This window comes from Acomys russatus, chromosome 24, assembly GCF_903995435.1.
Source record: "Acomys russatus chromosome 24, mAcoRus1.1, whole genome shotgun sequence".
Lineage (NCBI taxonomy): Eukaryota > Metazoa > Chordata > Mammalia > Rodentia > Muridae > Acomys > Acomys russatus.
Genome location: NC_067160.1, coordinates 58501833 through 58522124, shown reverse-complemented (window position 1 = coordinate 58522124; position 20292 = coordinate 58501833). Strand labels below are relative to the sequence as shown.

General features: G+C 57.3%; 1 protein-coding gene across 5 annotated transcripts; it reads right to left on the bottom strand.

Moving 5' to 3' along the window:
- Positions 1 to 9: 9 nt before the first annotated feature.
- On the bottom strand, positions 10 to 19881 carry Gpsm1 (G protein signaling modulator 1). Of its 5 annotated transcripts, none has more exons than XM_051166404.1 (13): positions 19661 to 19881; positions 18750 to 18885; positions 18343 to 18485; positions 17826 to 17949; positions 17455 to 17570; positions 16485 to 16640; positions 15819 to 15927; positions 14563 to 14686; positions 8710 to 8780; positions 7861 to 8043; positions 3413 to 3569; positions 2792 to 3000; positions 10 to 1286 (listed from the first exon to the last, which is right to left on the bottom strand). In XM_051166404.1, exons 1-13 carry the CDS (start codon positions 19879 to 19881, stop codon positions 1080 to 1082), a joined length of 1956 nt encoding a protein of 651 aa, XP_051022361.1. In that variant the 3' UTR covers positions 10 to 1079. The 5 variants fall into 5 exon arrangements, with proteins under 5 accessions (XP_051022361.1, XP_051022365.1, XP_051022363.1 ...); XM_051166405.1 differs by lacking the exon at positions 10 to 1286 and adding an exon at positions 1633 to 2114; XM_051166408.1 differs by lacking the exon at positions 19661 to 19881 and having other exon boundaries at positions 18339 to 18485; positions 18750 to 18808.
- Between the last annotated feature and the right edge of the window lie 411 nt (positions 19882 to 20292).

Below are 20292 nucleotides of genomic sequence, written 5' to 3'. Positions count from 1 at the left end.
TGCCTCAGTCGGGTCCCCAGGCCCAGCCCTTCAGTTTCCCTTGCTCTGCCCCCTCCCAGGCTGCAGGGTAAGAGGCTCCGTGTTAGTAGGTTGTACAGAGCCCTCCAATAGGGCTACCTGTAGGATCTGCAGGCAAGAGCTGGGACCATGGTCCCCAAGGGTCTGTCTCACAGATGCCCCAGGACTCCTACTTGAGTCCCCATCCCAACTGCATTGCCCTGTGTCCAACTCAGATACTGCAGCTGGACCCTTCCTTGGGGAGGAAGCCAAGATACCATCTCCCTACTAAAATGGGGTGGATGTCCGCTGAGGGGACTGGAGATGGTGTTGAGCAGAGATCCCTCATGAACGCCCACCAGCCAGCACTCCTAGGACAAGACCCTGCCTGTGTTTTGGGCTTGGAGGCTTGCCTTGTCCCTTTGCCAGAGACAAGATCCATCCTTCCTCAAAGGCCAAGTGCAAGGCTAGCGACTACCAGGTCAAGGGTATCTGGACTTTGCAGTTGCCAATCTCCCATAGCAGGGTTGGGTTCAGACAGGCCAGGATAGGGCCTGCCCTGGGGAAGTGAGACAGATCAGAGTATATCTCCTGTGTGGCCATCCCAGGACCAGCTGGGGGACAGAACATGCCTTGCCACTGTAGCCCCCTTTACCCACCACCCCGCTCCAGAATAGTCTTTGCGGCCCCTCTGGGGAGCTTGGGGAAGTTGGCAGTTTCACATTTGGCAGGGCAGGGCTTGTAGAATCTGGACAGCACCGGGGCTTGGGGCCAACATGCTGAAGGCCCGGCCTGGAGCAGGGCAGGCCAGGCTTGCAGGAAGCTGTGGACCATATGGGGACAGAAGCATGCCCTTCCCCATATGGCAGCTCTAGCCTGAACCCACCACCCTGGGGTGGGGTGGGGTGGTCCTTGAGGGCTATGTGCCCACTATCTGGCTCAGTGGGAAGGGGCTGGGGGCTGAGCTGGCTCTTCATCATGGCCTTGGGAGGATTTGGCTTATTGAGGGATCATGGCCATTGTGGACAGCTGTGAGGTCCCAGAGTCCAGGATAGGGCATGCCTGGCCGTAGGGGTGTGGCCTTAGCTGGCACCTGGTGGACACTGCTGCCGGGGATCGGACAGCCCGCTGGCCTCTTGCTCTGGGCTCCCAGCGAGGTCCACACGCTGCTCATCCATCCGCTTAGCCTGAACCCTCTGGATAAGACTGAAGAAATCCTCGTCAGGCATGGTGGGGCCTCGGGGCAGCACATCCGGGGGTGGGCAGCGCTGGTCATCAATCCTGGAGGACTGGGCAGACACACAGTGTAGATTGGTGGGCTTGTATTTCTAGGGTCTCTGGAGGGGCCTATCCTGGCACTGGGTGGGTGATGGGTTTATTGAAAATCTGAGAGCAAGCCGGGTGGTGGTGGCGCACACCTTTAATCCAAGCACTCGGGAGGCAGAGGCTGGTGGATCTCTGAGTTCGAGACCAACCTGGTCTACAAAGTGAGTCCAGGACAGTCAAAGCTACACAGAGAAACCCTGTCTTGAGAAAATAAAAAAAATCCGAGGGCAGCAAACTCTGGCTTGGTGTGATCCACGCAGAACCCGTTTCAGCCACCTCTTGCCTCCCTGGTTCTGGGGTTGTGCAACATCTCTTGAAGATTCTCCCCAGACCTGTGGCTGGCCAGCCAAACAGAAAAGGCTAGATGATACATGCTGTGGGCGTAAAATAAGCCAGCAGCTACTGGGCAGCCCTAGGCCCAACTCACGGGACCTGATGATCCAGATACTGTACCCCTAAAACTACCCTGGAACCTGGCGCAGTCCTGGATTGCCCTTGGAGGGCCTGGGGGCCACAGCTCAGAGCTCGTTACTTGGAAGCCACCACCATCACCATCCCAAACCGCCACCCCACCAAAGATCTCCTCTGGATCAACCAGCTGACACCACAGGCTCTGCCTGTTGTGACGTGGAGGATGAGGGGCCTGAAGGACGCTGGCTTCTCGTCAGGGCTTGGAGCAGAAGGGACTGGAGCCGGTGCAGCTGATGGCCCAGGTATGTGAGTGGGCAAGGCTTCTCAGGAGGGGCTGGCTTAGAGGAGGCTGTCTGGACGCTGCTGTGGTCCTGTCTCCTCTGTGAGAACGAACATTGATCTGGAAACTTAGCCTAATGCAGAGGTGGGACTCTGACCCTGGTCATTCCTGTGTCTAACTAAGCCCCGCCATGTACAAGTTCCAGCTGTGTGAACCTACCACCCACCCTCCATGCTGCAGGGCCTCGAGTTGATGGCACAGCTCACAGCATCCCAGCTTCACCCCATCCCACAGAGTGAGACCCAGCCATGGGTAGCCCTGCCCTGGTTCTCTCTTCCCACGCCTAGGTTCTCCATTTTACCTGTTGGCCCATGCTGTGTGATGTTTTTCAGAGCCATACCTGCCCCAGTCCTTCCAGCCAGCTGCTAACATCCCAGATCTCCCTCCCTTCCTCCCAACACTTGACCCCCTCAGCTTCCTCTGCCCAGATGTGGAAGCTGGAGTGGGCATCCCTGGATTTGGGGTCCTGGCAAGCCCGGGCTGAACTCCGGCATCAAAATGTGCCATCTCAGAAGGTCTTTGGCCCCTTAGCAGAGGAGGGCTTCAGGCCTGAGCATCTGTGGATGGTCCCTGACTCTGGCTGTGCCACCCTCACCCATCAGCTTATTGCTATGCCTCCCTTAGGTAACCTTCACGTGAGGCCAGAGCATGCTGTGGGCCCGCTGGCTGCTTCTGCAGCTTGGATGAGGCCCCATTCTCTCCTGAGCGCACACCCACCTGGTACTTGATAAGCATGTTGAAAAACTCATCCCCTGGCTCCTGGGGGTCCCCATCGCCTCGGAGGTGCCCCACATTGTTGAGGGTGATGCGTAGCCCAGGCAGGCTGCCCACGCTAGCCCTCTGGTCGTCTAGCCGGCGGCTCTGGGAGCTGGCGATGAGGTCAAAGAACTCCTCAGTCTGTGGTGAAGCTGTCACGGAGGGCTGAGCTGCAAGGGGCAAAAGGTGAGGCCTGGAGAGGGGCCACTGGTACCCCAAGGGAATATGGTCCCAGGGAGTCTCCTATGCCTGCTCCGAACACCTTGCCCCTGCCCTGCCTCCCACTCACCTTACCCCTGCCCTGCCCCCACCCCTGCCTCCCAGGACTTGAGGAGCTGACAGGAGAAAGCTTTGGCCTCCCACACGCTCAAAGGCTGGGATGCATAGACACTGCCTGTTCTTCTGGGCGGGGTAATTACATACTTCCCAGGGTACAGCTCCGGGGACAAGTGTGGAGGTAGCTCTGGGTGATGGCGGCGGGGGGGTGGGGGGGAGCACTTTGCAGCTGGCCTTTCCTGTTTGTGGGGCTCCTAGGATTAGTGCTGGGTCTGGCTGGTGGGCCCACCCGAGCTCTGGACTCACCTGCCCTCTCGTCCAGGGTGGTGGCAGCTGTGGCCTCAGCAGCCCCTGCCTGGCCTTCTTCCAGGGGACAGCGCTGGTCATCCATACGACTGCTCTGGAACTTACTCAGCAGGTCAAAGAAGCACTCCTCGTCAGAAGACGGGGCCCTGGGAATACCCTGGGTTGGAAGGGAACCTCGATTCAGTGCTCGGTGCCTCAGCCTCCCAGAGCTACTGGCAGGACTGCCCACCCTGACCACACACATTTCTAAGACCCTCCCAGGTGCTCCCACCCTGACACAGTGCCCCCAACCCTGCTGCCTCCTGCCTCCACTTCTGTGGCTGCCAGCCCCAGCCAGTCACTTCCCTGCCTCGCTGCTACCTTGGCCGGGGCCACCCCTACCCGCGTCAGAAGCCACCATCCTCAGGAAGCCTCCTGAACTCCATCCCAGAGGGCCCTTTCAGTCATGCAGAGCTCCATTTGTGCCCGGCTCTGATCCTGTCACTAGATATATGACCTCAGCCGTCAACTGGCAGCAATGATGGAAGGAGCCATAGGGTACATCACCAAGGGCATGGAGACCCAGGTGGGGTCTGAAGGTCTTCTTGCCTCTTTCTGGCTTTAGGCCACACAATGAAAAGGTCCTAGACCAGCGTCAAGCTCAGAAGACAGCTGCTGCAGCAGCAGTGTGTATGTGTGTGTGTGTCTGTGCTACAGCAGTGTGTGTGTGTGTGTATGTGTGTCTGTCTCTGTGTGTGTGTGTGTGTGTGTGTGTCTGTGTATGTATGTGTCTGTCTCTGTGTGTGTGTGCGCGTGTGCACGCTGCGGTGTGTGTGTGTGTGTGTGTGTGTGTGTGTGTGTGTCTGTGTATGTATGTGTCTGTCTCTGTGTGTGTGTGCGTGTGCGCATGCTGCGGTGTGTGTGTGTGTGTGTGTGTGTGTGTGTGTCTGTGTGCTGTGGTATGTCCTCTGTGAGCTGGCTGAGGCGGGTGACTGAAGGCCAAGGACTGGACCTCCACAGGGGATGAGGATAGGTATACAGCTGCCTACTGCTGAGAGTTCCTTCCTGAAGAGAAAAAACTTTGTGGAGTCTGTACTGGGCTCTGGCTCCCTGGGCTGACTGGATGGCAGGATCCATTCTTTAATGTGTGGTTAGGTAAGCGCGGGTGTAGTCTAAGCACTAGGTCAATGATGACTGTCCTAAGCCCAGACAAGTCATGGGGTGGGGAGGCTACTTCCAAGGCAGAGTTTGGGTCTATGAACCCTGAGCACCAGGTGACTAGAGCAAGCTGTGCTATTCCAGACTCAGTTTACCCATCCTTAGCGGGAAGGGCAAGGCTTTGGCCTACCATGTGGTTGGGCCTCAGAAGCCTGGCCTGGGGTCCAGGACTGGAAATGGGTGGGATGGGGTCTAGAACCAGTTGCTGTGAGAAGCTGGAACCTGCCCCCAGCCCACCAAAGTCCACACAAAGAGCAGAAAAGTAATGCCTGAGAAAGCCTGGCTCTGCGAAGCTGTGGCCTCCTGTATACAGGAAGATTCCCCATGCCTGGGATGTCCCTGTGCACAGAGAGGTCACACAGAGGTCAGAACACAACTGGGATCCAGATACAAGCAGACCTGGCGGACAAGCCCAATGTAGGACTGAGCTCAAGATTCCAAACACAATGAGAGCCCAGTCATGGGGCTACAGACAGGGCAGTCACATGGCAGAGGAGAGAGAGGCCCTACCAGGCCTGGTCCCCAGGTCTGCAACCTCACTGTTGGAGCCAGCAGAGAAGGCTGCAGACAGCCCAGCCCCAGGACAAGGAGCACTTGGACTGAGGGGAGCCTGCAGGCTCAGCAGGGGGTAGACTGCACTCCCCAAGGCCAGTGGGAGCTGCACAGGTGTCTCCAGAGGACTGGACACCTGCTCAGAGGAAGCTGCCTGCCTTCAGGGTCCAAGCTGAAGGGTCTGCTTAGCACCCCAACACACACAGAGATACATGCAGACACACAGACACAGATATATACAGATACATGCAGACACACAGACACAGATACACACAGAGATATATGCAGACACACATATATACATACATACAAAAATACATACACACACATACCCAGACACACATGCAGACAGATACAGACATATATGTACATGCAGACACAGATACATACAGACACACACACACACACACACACACACACACACACACACACACACACAGCTCTAGACTTCCTTGCTTGACGGAAGCTCCTGAGGGTCTGAGACCCCTCTCTCCATCACTCCTGAGTTGTCAAGATACAGTGGAATCATATCCAGGCTGAAGACTTGGGACTTGGACTTCCTATGCGCACTGCCCTGCTCATCCCTCTCATACCCCTAAGGAACATGAGGCCAGGTCTGCGACCACAGACCCCCCCTGTGGGTCCTCTGAAGACTGTGACAGGCCTCCCTGTCCCCTCCCCACCACCTAAATCTCTCCTTTGCCTCAAGTCCTGACTCTTTCCCAAATGTCTGAGTTCCTTTTGAGTCTGACGGCAATCTCCTGTACTTTAGCGTAAGCCCAGCTCCTAGGAGTGCACACCGGCCCACCCCTACCCTGGCTAACTGAAGTCCCTGCATGCCCAATGCCCCACACTCACGCAGAATCACAGGCTCCCTCCAGCCGCAGCAATCAGGAGCTGTATGACTGCCAGGCCACGTGCAGCCCAGGCAGGATGCCAAGGTGCCAGGCACAGCTGCTACCACCTGCCCGAAGTACCAAGTGTCTCCTCGCTGCCGTTGCTGGGACCCACGGTATTTGCCTGATGCTTAAATAGGAGCCAGAGAGAAGGCTGGCCTCTCCTGGTACCCGCCCTCGCTGCTGCAGCTCACGAGCGCGAACACACACACACACACACACACACACACACACACACACACACACACACACACACACACACACACACACACCGTAAACACTGAGCTGGCCTCCTCCAGCTCTACAGAGCACACCCCCTTGAGGTTGTGGGTGGGCATGCTAAAGGCTGTGGGGGTGGACAGCTTATCTGAAAGCCTTTTCCCACCCAACCCCTGGGCCCCTGGGCTTCCTTCCAACGCTAAAGCTAGGCCTCTGGAAGAGGCAGTCTCTTCCCTCAGCTTTGCCTCCTGAGGCCACCACAGACGGGACTCCTGTTCTGGCCTGGGCGGCCCTTGACATTGGCAGGGTGGCCCCTTGGCTCTCCCACAGCCTTCCTCTGAGCCCAGGGATAAGAGACTGTGTGTTCCTTTCCTAGCTCCCCAAAGCCTCCCTGTGAGAGGTATAAAGTGGGCTGGAGCGGAGCTGGAGGCAGCCGCCCTGGCAGGAAGGGTGGGCTCTAGACACTAAGAATAACCAAGGCTTCCATGCAGCACAGGCCACCTGAGCCTGTAGTGGGGTGGGTGTGTCTTCTGCTACTTCCTAGAGCGTCAGGCCCTGAGTGGCCTCCCTTCACAGAGACTCAGGAGCCTAAATACACTGTCTGTCTCTGGATCTCTGGCAGGCCCCACCCTCCGCCCACTGGCCATTGAGCTACCAGATAACACATTTTAGTGTGCTGCCAGGAAAGCAGAGAGTCAGTCCCCCAGGAGGTCTGAGCATCCCGGGTGTGCCGTGGGTCCCTGTCACGTGGGTCCCTGTCAAAACACGGGCGGATGCTAACTCCCCGCTATCCTTTCCATACTGGGTCTATAGTTGTGCCCAGGCCACCCTGCATGTCCTCCCCAGGCCACCCTGCATGTCCTCCCCAAGCCCAGGGATAGAAGATGGGTCTCTTCTCACACTGTCCTGCCCCAGTACTGAGGCCTTTCCCTGGGAACCTGCTCTGTGGTCAAGCTTGGGGCGTTCCCATCCATCTCCAGCCATCCCTTGCTTTCCTCAGCTCAGGTCTGCCACTCTGAGAGGTGGCTGGTCATACCACTTCTTAGGCTTGAGGCAGAGGGCTCCCAGACTGGTATTTCTGCCTGGGTACCCTGAGTTTGGGCCAGTACTCAGACCCTCTGGAGTCTCTAAAACAACTGCTGAGGTGTGGGATGCAAACCTGGAGTAGGCTGCGCAGTCCAGCTCCCTTAGCTTGTGCAGCCAGGTCTCAAGGGTACCAGTAAGCCAAAGGGGCCTGGGACACAGATAGAAGTCACCTGAAGACTGCTGACAAAGGTGGAAACTGAGGCCCCAGAAAGAGACAGAGCCTCCAGGAAGGCTGACCTGGAGTGCCTATGAACAACCCCACCACCACCACCCCCGCACCCAGGTGACAGTTATGAGCTCTGTGTGCCACAGACTACCTAGATGCATGAGGCCAGGTGGAAGGCCTGGCAGCTTACAGCTCTGCCTCACTGAGTAACCCGCTCAGCCTCAGCACATCCTCCACTAACCACCCCAGCTGCCAGGCTGGACAGGCAGAGAGAGACGGAAGGGCTCAGTGCTCAGGTTCACAACTGCCCCCTCACCTTGGCAGGCACCTACCATACGAGGCACCTGCACCCTTACGTCAGCACTGTCCAATGGAGAGTGGCCGCTCTCCCACGTCCTCCTCTCCTCAGTGGCATCGAGACCTTCCTGATACTTCCTGCTCCTCATGGGGAGGGGGAGCGAGTCCCTGCCTGGCCCCCTCCAGTCCCCTGTGTGGTGCGTGTCTCCACTCTGCTCCTGGAGGCAGAAAGGCAGGTTGGCCGTGGGCCAGGACAACTTAAAACCAACCTCGGTCCCCTCTCAGCAGTTGGTCCAGCTGCCCCAACTTCATGTATGTGCACAGTAGGCATGCAGTCTCCGAAGGAAGGAAGAGAGGGCACAAAACAGGATGAGACAGCAGCCATTTGAGTGGTGCCACCCTCCTTAAGTGTCAGCCTTCTCGTACTAGGTACCACAGGTGACCACAGGAATCCTTGACCTTGAACTCATGCTATGCCCCAAAGGCTATTTACAACTAAAAGATCAGAGAGGCCGGGCTCCTGCCTAGGGCTGTGTAGTACCCACACTAGTCCCCCCAGATTTGGAGTTTGCCAAAGCCGGCCAGCTTCTCCAACAACTAACAGCTGTTCTCCCTTCAGACAGAGTCCAGTGGCAGGGAGCCAACAGGAACCCTGGACATGCCACCCAGGGGGTAGAGTCAGAGCACCTTGAGGGGGAATGGTGACAAATGGGCTCCTGAGGGAGGGACATTTATCTCCATGGGGGACAGGGCCCAAAGAGGTTGCTGATAGCTCTGCAAACACTGCGCACTGGGCTCATTAACCCTGAGTCCACATGCTGACTGCGTCTCTACTGCCATCTGTTCCTCGGTCCCTAGGCCACCAGCCCCAACCCCTAGCTTACCCGGTCCAGAGGGAGTCGCAGCAGGTCCCAGGTCTCAGCACTCAGCCTCTGTGTCCTTTTGGGTCTGGCGCCTGGAAGAGATCACAGCCAGTCAGCCCAGTGCTGACCCTAAGCTCTGAGGCCAAGGGACCTGGGAGACCAATGACACAGCAGCACTGCTCTCCAGGGCCAGAGTTCATACACATCCCGTCTTGTGAAGGGAAAATAGTGTCTATCTGAGTGGCCACTGAGTCACCTAACAAGCCACACGGGACTTACTACGGACACATCTAATTCCAAGAAAGGTGCAGCTTTGGTGTCATGTTGCCCTACTCCCTGCCAGGTCCTAATAGGATTCTCTGCCAAGCCAAGCCCCAGCCTTCCCACTGTTTCTTCTCCCTGGAAAGCAGCCAGTGTACTCTGTATCTCTCCCCCCATGTAGCCACACCTGATCTCCCCAATCCTACCTCCTAAACCCACACAAGGATGGGTCAGGGAAGAACATCTAGGTGCCCAGGGCTCACTGTGGACCATCTTAGCTGGAGTAGCAATGACATGGCCGAGGTCAGTCCTGCTGCATGGGACTCTGGACACTGAACAACTTCGGGCCAGCCTGGTCTGTCGGATGATTTCAACTAAAAGCCTGAGCTCCCAGACGAGACATATTGCTAGCCCCCAAGTCCACAAACACAGTTGGGCGGGAAGGAGCAACTGCCTGTTCCCAGACTGCTCAGTGCTGCCACCAGCCCCAGGGGTCCTTGACCTCTATTTCTAGGTGGGTTGGGGAGCAATCCCACCATGGCCCCCAGACCCTTTCCCAGCACAGGCAGTGATGGGCAGGAGACTGGGGATGTGAGCATGGCTTAGGCAGCTGCTTTGACCACCTGCAGGGCCCAGGGCAGGAGACTGGTGACATGAACATGGCTTGGGCAGCTGCTTTGACCACCTGCAGGGCCCAGGGCCTGGGAGAGTCAACAGGGCAGTCTGTATACATAGCAGAACCAGGTCAGCCAAGCCACACAAATGGACAATCTAGGATGGAACCAAGATGTGAAAAGACACTACAAGGGGGAACCTGGGGGAGAGCCAGTGCTGGTCCCAGCCCCTGAGGACCTTGTGGCTTGTGAGGAGAGGTGACAGGAGGGGAGGGTAGAGTGTACCTGGCAATTTGGAGACCCAGCCTCTTTCCTTTCCCTGATGCACTAGTTCTCCAAGGAACTGCTGACCTGTCAGAGCAGGACCTCAGCTAACAGCCCAGCACACCTGCCACTATTTCCACCCCCTCATCAGCCCTCCAGGCTCCAGACAGGCGCTGGACAGCAACTGCTCAGGAGTACATCATAATGTGGATTCCTAGTCAGGGCAGGGCCCGTGAGGCAAGGAGGTGCAGTGAGGAGCGCCAGCCTGGCCCTGGCAAACGCAGGCTCGATGCTGGCATTGCACTACAAGGCTCACCTCCTGGGTGGATAGGTATAGGGCACTGGCCAGTACTCTGTGACCTATCCGCTGTTGTATCATGGGACAAAGTGGCCAGCACTGCACTCATGAGAGCAGCAAATTCAAGGCCATCCTGGGCTATATAGTGAGTGTGAGGCCAGCCTGGGCCATATTCTCAAAAACAGAATGATGGACAGGAAGTACAGGAATGAGGATCAGTGCAAGGCAAGCCCCAGCCTCTAGCATGTCCCACAGGCCTTTAGCCTGATGCTCTACAGCAGCCGTCAGTGAAAATAGGACAGAACTTCAGATGCCCAGCGAGCCACCAGAGGCCATCAGGAGGAGGATGGGACTCCATCCCCTGGCCAAGCTGGGGCTTTTGAGGGAGAAAGCCTTGTGTCTTGCTCTTGAGTCGTTCACAAGGAGAACGTTCCAGCAGGAAAAAGCCACCCAGAAGGATGTGAGGGCTGCATTCAGGAACTATGGAGGGGCCCGACTGGGAGGCCACAAGCCAGTCCCAGCACACACAGGTGTGGCTCTGAGCATCCAGGAGGGCTCTCCTGCCGTCTCTCCTGCCCTCATCCTAAGCTCCCCACAGCCACCATCAGCCCCTGCGCATTCAGGCCCAGATGCAGCCATGAGCTGTAGGCCACTGATGCCCACTCCACGCCCAGATTAGGAGAGAAATAATGAGGACACGCAGGGCATGGAGACGGCTCCTGGGTCCCCCGTATGTACTAACAGAGCCACCAGGATGAGCCCACCACTGTGATGCTGTCCCGGTGGACCCAAGATGCGGCAGAGGCCAAGAAGCTGGCTCAGGGCACAGACAAGGCGGGAGGCCGCTGGGCCCAGCTAAGTGAATCCTCTGTCTTGAGTCAAAGAGGTCAGGTCAGGACAGTGCAAATGGCCATTTCTCCTTGGCTGAGCCCTGTCCACTGAGACCTCAAGACCTTGACCCTTCCTTCAGCTTCCTGTCCCTCCCACTTACAGTTCAAGGTCTAGAAACTTCTCCATTATGCCTACCCATCCAAGGTGGACGGGCAGCGCTGTCTTCTGAAGGCTCCTGACCTCTGTATGGGAGGGAGGGCCAAACTCATGAGAGCTCTTTGTCCCCACCCTCTCTCCAATGGGAAGCACCCCACCCCCAGTCCACGATGGCTCCTATCAGTAGTTTTACCTCCAAAGGATGGAGAAACTGGCCCTTTTCCTCCATGGGTACCTGTGTTATTTCCTCACCTGTCCATTTAATGCCTCCTCAATGCCAGAAATACCGTGAGCCCCTGACTAGATCTGCTTCCCCTCACCTGGGTCTGCAAGTCCATAAGGTCCTCCCCCATGGCCAACAGCTACAGACATGTCTGTAAAGCAGGCTCAGCCAGCACTCAGGCCATTTGCCCACTGTCATTCTCAGCATTACTAGTGGGCCTGTCTCCCAGATGGGACACTGAGACCAGGGGACCACAGTAGAGAGAGCCAGAGCTCAAGCCCATAGCCTATACTGCTCCTCAGACACCACACCAAGCACACCCCTGATTCAGAAGTGGAGAAAGGCCTCGAGGAAATTTCCCATAAGACCTCAGAGATGATGATGATGATGATGGTGTGTGTGTGTGTGTGTGTGTGTGTGTCTCCCAGGCCCATCAAGTTCGGCAGGGATAACCAGAGCTAGCTTCTTTTCTCCCTTGCACGTGCATCAGAAGGCTACACAGAAATTCTGCCTACATGTTCCCTATACCGTTGCATTCTGCCAAGTGTGCTGTAAGAGCCTCGGAGAGCTACACAACTGGGCAGAAGCAGCAGCTGGCAGGGTAGTACCCCCACCGACTAGGTCACAGTCTGGAGCTGCTGTCTTGTGGCTGAGAAGGCGCCACCAAGGGAAGGGAAGGCCTCAGGGAACCAGGGATCTATCTTCCTGCACAAAAGTCCCTTGTATATACCAATTAAGTCAGGAGGTGAAAAAAAAAAAAAAAAAAAAAAAAAAAACTGAGCCCTTGTCCTGCCTCAAGCCCACTGGCCATCACACTTACAACGTCCACCATGCTCAAATCACACACTACTCAGCACAAAACACAGCGCACTCACTGCGCAAAGCCCACTATTGCTCCCTCAAATAGTTTCCACTCCTTCAAGCCATCAATGAGTGCCTTGTCCTACAGCCCGCCCTATGGCCCACCACACCCACATGTAAATACCAGACCAGACTGAGCCCAACAACTGAAGGCCACACCCCTTGGCTGTGACTTCCCTTCAGGCCAGGCAGAATGAAGTCCCTAGGCCCAGGAGGCCAGCCAACTGTAACCCTTCTGGGTCTGTGCCCTTTGGGGTGCCCACCTATGCCCTGCACCCGAACCACTTGGGCGGACTCTCGGTATGCGCCTGCCTAGGTGCTGGACAGTTCACGGGAGGCAGAGTTGGCCCTTCTCAAGTGCCCCAGCTGAGCACAGCTCTCTCCTGGCTTCCTGATCCTGCCCCTCCTGGCTCACCTGAGTAGGGGTCTCCCTCAGGACCACACAGACTCTCACAGTGCCGGCCTGCCTTCAGCAGCTGCATCCCAGGACCTGAGGGTACCAGAGCCCTCTCCCTGACGTCCTCCTTGGAGGACAGACTCTTCTCCAGTGTCCAGGGCACAACCGTTGGCTGCAAGGAGCTCTAGGGGGAGGAGGCTTCCGGGGGCCCCAGCTGGGAAGGGTCTGGCATGCAGGACAGAGCAGAGGAGCCAATGTGGGGAGGATAGAGCTGCCTTGTCCCTGGCCATTCACTTGTGACTTGGCCCCCTTTTCCATTAGCTTGGAGGAAGAGTCAGGATGAGGAGCTGGCTGCCTCTGTGGGCATCTTTCCAGAAGCCAGCCAGTCCTGCTCAGGATACATGGGCTGTGGGCTGTACAAAGCTTTCTACCCTGGGAAAACACCAGCCAGGGCCTCACACTGCAATCCCAGCCCACCCATTAGCCACTACATTTCTTGCCACATGGAGTGGCGGAGGGTCCCCGAGCCTTATTTCCAAGCCAGGGCACACTGAGAAATCCCAGGCTTTGGGGCACCAGGGTCTCTCATGGTAGCAAGAAACCCTTCTGGCTGTCCTGCGAGGCTGGAGTCAGTGGGTGCCCATGAGGAGCTCGGTGGGGCTCCGTTCCTGGCAATCTCAAAAAAGCAGGGGGCAGCAGGTTCCCTGCTGAGGCTTGCCTCTGCCCTAAGGCTGACTCAGCACTGCGCCCCGCATCCACCCAGCCCCTCCTTTGTACGTGTTAATGTATTTGCTTTGTGGGGAACATTCTGTCCTTTCATCTACTATGCATCTGACCTACATGGGACAATCGTCATCGACTTCGTAGTTGGTCCAAATGAGGTCACTCAAGTGGCTTTGCCTGATTAGTACTCCACGCAGGCACAGAGCGGCTCCCTCCAGCCTCCCAGCAGCCCCTCCTACGGAAGATGACCGGCGGACACTCTGGTGCTAGGCTGCTTAGGAAGGAGCCATTTCCTGTCTTCTTGCCATCAGTCCTGTGGTGCCACCGGGATCTTGGGAGAGAGGGGCTCTAGGAGACCACAGGTCCTTGCCTTCTCAGGGACAGTGCGGACCTGGCTACCATCCCTCTGCCACTGGTATTCCTGGCTGCTTTCCATCCGGCCCCACCCTTTCAGTTGCCCCTTGTTGTGGCTTAAACAAGAATGGCCCTCAAAGACTCATGTTTGTATCCTTGGTCCCCAGATAGTGGAACTGTTTAGGAAGGATTAAGAGGTGTGGCCTTGTCAGAGGTGTGTCACTGGGAGTGGGCTCTGAGGTTTCTAAAGCCCCCCCCCCCTTTTTTTTCTCTCTGTATTTCTCTCCCTGCCTGCAACCTTTGAATGAGATGTGTGCTCTCAGGAGCTCCCTCAGCACCATGCCTGCTGGCCTGTCCCCACACTCCCCACCATGACGATAATGGACTAAGCCAATGAAATGGTAAGTGAGCTCCTAATTAAATGCTCCCCACCTCGCCCCCCACCCCCACCCCCAGCATTAGAGTTGCCTTGGTCATGGTGTCTCTTCACGGCAAGAGCAGTGACTAAAATACCCCTGATCCTTGATTTGTCTCTGTGGGGTCCATCTGTGCCCCAGAACCTCTGGACACCCTGTCTCTCCCCACATACTGTGAGCGATGCAGGTCTGTGTCTACCTGTCTCTCTACTCCTGTGAGCTCCCCTGGGCAGTGGGCCCAGTGGGCCTGGGTCTCCTGGGCCCAGAACAAGGGTGGGGAGAAAAAGTACCCAGATGGGGTACCGCCTCTTCTCTTACTAAGCTGTTAGTGGCCCCTTTCTGAGAGACCTGCCCCGTGCCCTGTGAGTCCTGTTGACCTAACCCTGTCTTTTCCCGAGTTCCTCTCTTGCCATATCCTTGCTCAGAAGCTGCCCCGACCGGACCTCACAGTCGCAGCCCTCAGAACCAGAACTCACCTTGTGCCTCATAGCCAGCCAGATCTGGCTTCTCTGCCGCTGCTGGGCTGGTCAGCCGGCCCAGGGCCAGCTGCAGCTGAGCAATATTCATGCGGGCCGTGAGCTCTCCATTTCGGTCACCAATCTGAAGGAAGCAGAGGTGGGTAGATGGGCGGGTGAGGCGCAAGTGTTGGTGACAGGGCTCCCGCACACCATCTTTGGCCTGCTGGACAGCTTGAGCTGACCTCAGACCCTTGGATTCCTGAGATAGCCAGTCTCCTTCACTGCCAGACGCTGACTCCGAGGGTCTGTTCCTGGATGTTCCAGACAGCCTCTAGTCCACCCCGCAAGTGCTCAGGGTCTTGAGAAGCCTCCTGTGAGTGGTCAGCTTGGCCTGGTCTTGGGTTATGCCTGTCTCAACTGTAGGGGCCTGTCGTCTCTCAGGCACCACCTGAGCCTTCACAGGTGGGTTATAAGCCCAGCATGAGGAACCTTGAGAGCCATGAAGCTCAGAAGTCTTCAGAGACTCCTGCCTATACCCATGGGGGTGTGGGGGTAGTCACCTCTGGAGCAATCTTCAGACAGGGTCTGTTCTGCTCTAGACCACCCTGTCCTCCCACCTGAACCTGGGTGCCAGTGAAGCCTTTTTTTTTTTTTTTTTTCTTTCCGAGACAGGGTTTCTCTGTGTAGCCTTGGCTGTCCTGGACTCACTTTGTAGACCAGGCTGGCCTCGAACTCACAGCAAACCACCTGCCTCTGCCTCCCAAGGGCTGGGATTAAAGGCGTGCACCACCACCACCACCACCACCACCGGCTGTGAAGCCCTTTTTCATGCTGTAAAAGCTTGAGGTCCATCCTTAGTTAGGGAGGCCAGGTTTCTCTGGGATGTCCCCGCACTGCCCGTGGTAGCAGGGGACTGAACAAAGAGGAGGGAAGACTCGGTTTCCTAGAAAGGGGCCCCTAGGAAGTATCCCTGGGCAATAGAACATGGGTCTCCTTGGTCCACCTCCAGGAAGTTATTCCCAGCATCCCCGTAACCCAACATGGCCCAGTTCTACCGGGGTTGGAGGATGGAATGCACACAGGGACACCAGCATTCTGAGTGTGGAACCCCGGTCCTCGCTTCCCCACAGACCCACAGACCCTTGTACACAGACGATGTGGAAACTGTACTTATAGGGACCCAATGTTCAGAGACGCCAGCGGCAACAGCCCGAGCAGGAGACGGTGGGCTGCTGAGGCACCAGCAGAGGCCTAGGGGAGGGGGCCCGGCTCACCTCCTGGGAGATCTGCAGGTGCTTCTTGGCAAAGGTCAAGGCCTGTGCAGGGCTCCCCATAGACACATAGGCATTCCCCAGGCTCCAGCACGCCCGGCCCTCTCCCACCCTGTGAAATGTTAGACAATCATACTTGCCTCCCAGGACGGCCTGCCACCCCAAGTCCCTGACCCTCTCCCAAGCCTGGTATACAAGGTACAAACAGCCCAGTGTCTCCTCAGCCAAAGAGGCCCACTGGCCCTGGCCACAGTGCTAGCTGATCCACTTCCTTTAGGGAGAAGTGCCAACCAGCTACGCTTTTGAATTAACTTGAGTATGTTACCAGTTTACCCTGAGGCCAACTGGAACCTCCATAGGGCCCTTAGGCCCCAGCACTTTGGTACTGTTACTCAAGGCCTGGCTCGCCCCCTAGTGGTCAGCTTGCTCCATGCTCCCTCGCCCAGGTCCAAACAGAGCCATGCCCTCAGGGCCATTTAGCTGTTCCCATTGCTGTATAGCCACTACCTCTGCCTAGTTCCTGGACACTTCCATTTCGTGCCCCTCCCACAGGAGTCCTGAGGACAGGACAGCTCTTGAAGCGTGCTGTGGGCAGCAGCAGAGCAGGTACTCATACCCAGGCTGTCACTGTAAGCCAGTCGCGGCCCGGGCCCTGTTCCCACAACACACCTATCAGCCAGCTCCTGGGCGATGGCCAGATGCCGCAGGTGGTACTCGGCAGCTCGCTCGTAGTCCTGCAGCAGAGTGTAGGTGTTGCCCAGGCTGTAGCAAGCCTGTGCTTCCACTGCCTGGTCCCGGAGCTGCCGAGAGAGCTGCAGCGTCTTCCTGTGCAGCATGGAAAAGCAGTCAGGGCCTGGTTGGGGTGGGGGGGGGAGGGTGGCCACAACACCAGATGCATGAGGGCGCACAGGTTCCCACTGGTTAAGAAGCTGGTAGTCTGCTAACCACTCTGAGCTGATGATACTCTCCAGGGCATCCAGAGACTGAGTGTCCACCACTCAGAACTGTGAGGTGAGCATGTGGGCCCCACACTAGGCCTGGTCCTGAAGTCTCTGCTCCATCTAGTGGCCACCCCTCTACCCAGGAGGCAGCTAAGGAGTGTGGACCAGGTCCAGGACACCCATGAGCTTCATGCATCGGCCCACCTGGCTGCTGGGAATGCAACAGGGGAGGGGGCATCTCTGCAGCTAGCGTTCAGTGCACCTCAGGGCTGCCCTCTGGGATGGGCATCTCTGCAGCCTAGTGTTCAGGGCACCCCAGGGCTGCCCTCTGGGATGGGCATCTCTGCAACCTAGCGGCAGTGCACCCCAGGGCTGCCCTCTGGGATGGGCATCTCTGCAGCCTAGCGGCAGTGCACCCCAGGGCTGCCCTCTGGGATGGGCATCTCTGCAGCCTAGCGGCCAGTGCACCCCAGGGCTGCCCTCTGGGATGGGCATCTCTGCAGCCTAGCGGCAGTGCACCCCAGGGCTGCCCTCTGGGATGGGCATCTCTGCAGCCTAGCGGCCAGTGCACCCCAGGGCTGCCCTCTGGGATGGGCATCTCTGCAGCCTAGCGGCAGTGCACCCCAGGGCTGCCCTCTGGGATGGGCAACTCTGCAGCCTAGTGGCCAGTGCACCCCAGGGCTGTCTTCCCTGCTTACTTGTAATGTTCAGCAGCCACATCAAAGCGCCCCAGGAAGATGTGGGCATTGCCCAAATTGCTGTAAGCCCTCCTCTCAGCTGCCTTGTCTCCAAACTCCTTGGCGATGGCCAGACGCTGCAGACAGACCCAAGCCCTGAGACCATGGCATAGCCCTGGTACCCTAGAACAGTCGGGGATGCCTCCCCGCCCAAGGTGCTGGCTTGATGGCTGAACGTCCAGGGGAGCAGACAGGAACCATTGGGTCAAATACAATAGGATCTGGGGGAGCAGTGGGGCACTTCTGCTGCCCTGCTACTGAGGACTGGGAGGGGTGACCCTAAGCCTTCCTGTTCTAACATCCCTGACCCAGCACACCCGGGCCCAGCTTACCTCTTTGTGAAAGGTTGTGGCCTCGGTGAAGTTTCCCAGCAGGTAGTGAGTATTACCCAGGTTGCCATAGGCCCTGCCCTGGGCCGCTCGGTCGCCTAGTTCCTTCACCAGGGACAGGTTCCTCCTAGGGGGCCAAGTCTTTCTGAGCCGTGTTCTTTCCAGCACCAGTGGCTGCACTGCCTCCTCCTGGGGCTGGAAGGTACTGAGTGGCTCTCCCAGGACTGTGTGGTGGATCCGGGGTGGCTTAGAATGGGTTCTTTGGGTCAGATGACATCTGAACCTCAGGGCTGGAAGTCTGGTCAAAACCCACCCGCCTGATACATGTGTGGGAGGGGAGGGGTGGCTGTAAGGCAGTAGGGCCGGGTATGTGTGAGGGTGCTTTGTGTCTGGGGATCTGCCCAGTCCCTCAAGCGGCACACATTGGCTCAAGAAGTGTTTAAGGAATGCAAGGGCATTCAGACAAGCTCCAGCCCCCTCAGTCCTCACCCCATGGTGCCAGCCCACCCAACTCACTCACTCATAGAACTCAGAGGCCCTGTGCAGGGTCTCACGGACATCAGGTGGCAGGTACCCAGGGTCCTGTGCAGCATTCCAGGACAGCTGCTTACCCTTGGCGTGGTACACGTTTCCAATGTTGTAAAGTGCTCTCGCCTCCCCAACCTGTGGGCAGCAGTGAGGTAAGGGGGCATGCTCTACAGTCCCCCAGGGAACTCACCCCAAGGTGCACTTGCAGGATGTGTTCTCGGCCCCTGGCCTGCTGGGTCTCTGAGGAAGGGCAAACCCAGTTCCACCCTCTATCCCTTCTATCTCTGCCAAGTGGGTGGTAGAGATGGCCATGCCCAATGCTCTGTCTGCTAATGTTTGAGGGTAAGAGCCCCGGCAGACACGGGAGGGGCAGAGGATCCAAGGGGTCCAACCACTCACCTTGTCCCCTTGCTCCTGGGCAATGTCCAAGTGTCGCTGGCAGCAGACGATTGCCTCATCGAAGCGGCCTAGGACCTTGAGTGTATTGCCTAGGTTCCCGCTGGCCTTTGCCTCGCCCATGCGGTCACCAATGGTCCTGGAGGGCAGGAAGCAGTGAGGAGCCAGTCAGGCTGGGCCCTGAGCTGAGCAAGGGCCTCAGAAAGCTCAGAGGAGAAGGACCACCCGTGTAGAGTGACCCACTGGCACCAGATCTGGACTGAGCGCTGAGGACAGGATGGGGAGAGGTTCTCCGGTGGGTGTGGTTACCAGCATGGGCAGTGCTGGGAGGAGTCTACCCCATCTAGGAAGGCAAGGTGGCTCTGAGGCCTCAAGATGGAGCCAGGTTGAATGCGGAGCAAAGGAAAGGCCCCATAGGACACAGTAGGAACACAGAGTCAGAGGCTAGACAAGACTGGAGACACCAGGATGGAAACTCAGGAACGCTGGGAAATTTGAGACGGGTATGGGCAGGAGGGAGACCATAAACCTTCAAGGGGTTAAAGTTCACAGAAAGAGCAGGGGCTCCTGGGGGGTAAGACCACCTTACAGAGAAGATGGCAAGAGTGAGCTGGAACCCAAGACCACAGAAAAGAAACATCTCTAAGTGGTAGAGACACAGTCTCAGGAAGAAAGAGACACAGCAGGCCAGACAGAACATGTGGACAGACACGTGTTCACACATGTACACACATGCAGGCCCAGGCACACAGATATTTGCGCATATAGACACACACACACATATCTTAACCTCTAAGGGGTCCACAGATCCCCACCTCCCAGGCCAGGACCTCCTGCTGGGCTCTCCGGGTTCTGAGATACCTCCCCAAGGGCAGGGCACCAGACCAACGCCATCACAACCCACCAGGACTTACCGTGCCAGCAGTAGGTCATGTTTGTGGAACTGCAGGGCCCGGGCATACTCCTTCAGGTAGAAGTAGGCATTGCCCAGCTGGCTATAGATGGCACTCAGGGTCTTCAGGTCCTCCGTGCCCACCTGCACAGCAGCCTCAAAGAAGGCCACACCAGCCTTGAAGTCCCCCGCCTTACACAAGCGCTCGCCTTCCAGTGCCAGCTCCAGACAAGAGGCCTCCATCCTGGGCAGAGAAGGATTGTCATGAAGCACCCCTTGGGATCCTCTGTGGTCACAATAGAGAGGCAATGTCCCTCTCTAGAGTGGCCTACATCCCAGCTGTGTTCACAGATACGCCAGCTGGGAATTCACACTCTGGAGCAGATACTGAGCCCAACAGTGCCGCAGCTGTGCAGCTGACCTTCGCCTCTACCTCTTGTTTTGCTGTGTCTTGTTTTTGTTTTTTTCAAGACAAGGTTTCTCTGTACAGCCACGGTTGTCCTGGAATTCACTCTGTAGACCAGGCTGGCCTTCTACCTGTCTCCACCTCCTGAGTACTGGGATCAAACGCTTGCGCCACCACTGCCCAGCAATCCCTAACTCAATACCTGTCCCTTACCACCAGGGAGCAGGAACAGCCTTGATCTGAAGGTT

Coding starts and splice junctions, on each gene's coding strand:
- Gpsm1 (XM_051166404.1), bottom strand. CDS start 19,881: ATGGAGGCCTCTTGTCTGGAGCTGGCACTGGAAGGCGAGCGCTTGTGT. Junction 18,886..19,660: donor CATGACCTACTGCTGGCACG/GTAAGTCCTGGT, acceptor CCTGCCCTCCAG/GACCATTGGTGACCGCATGG. Junction 17,950..18,342: donor AGGGCCTCTGAGTTCTATGA/GTGAGTGAGTTG, acceptor TTGGCCCCCTAG/GAGGAACCTGTCCCTGGTGA.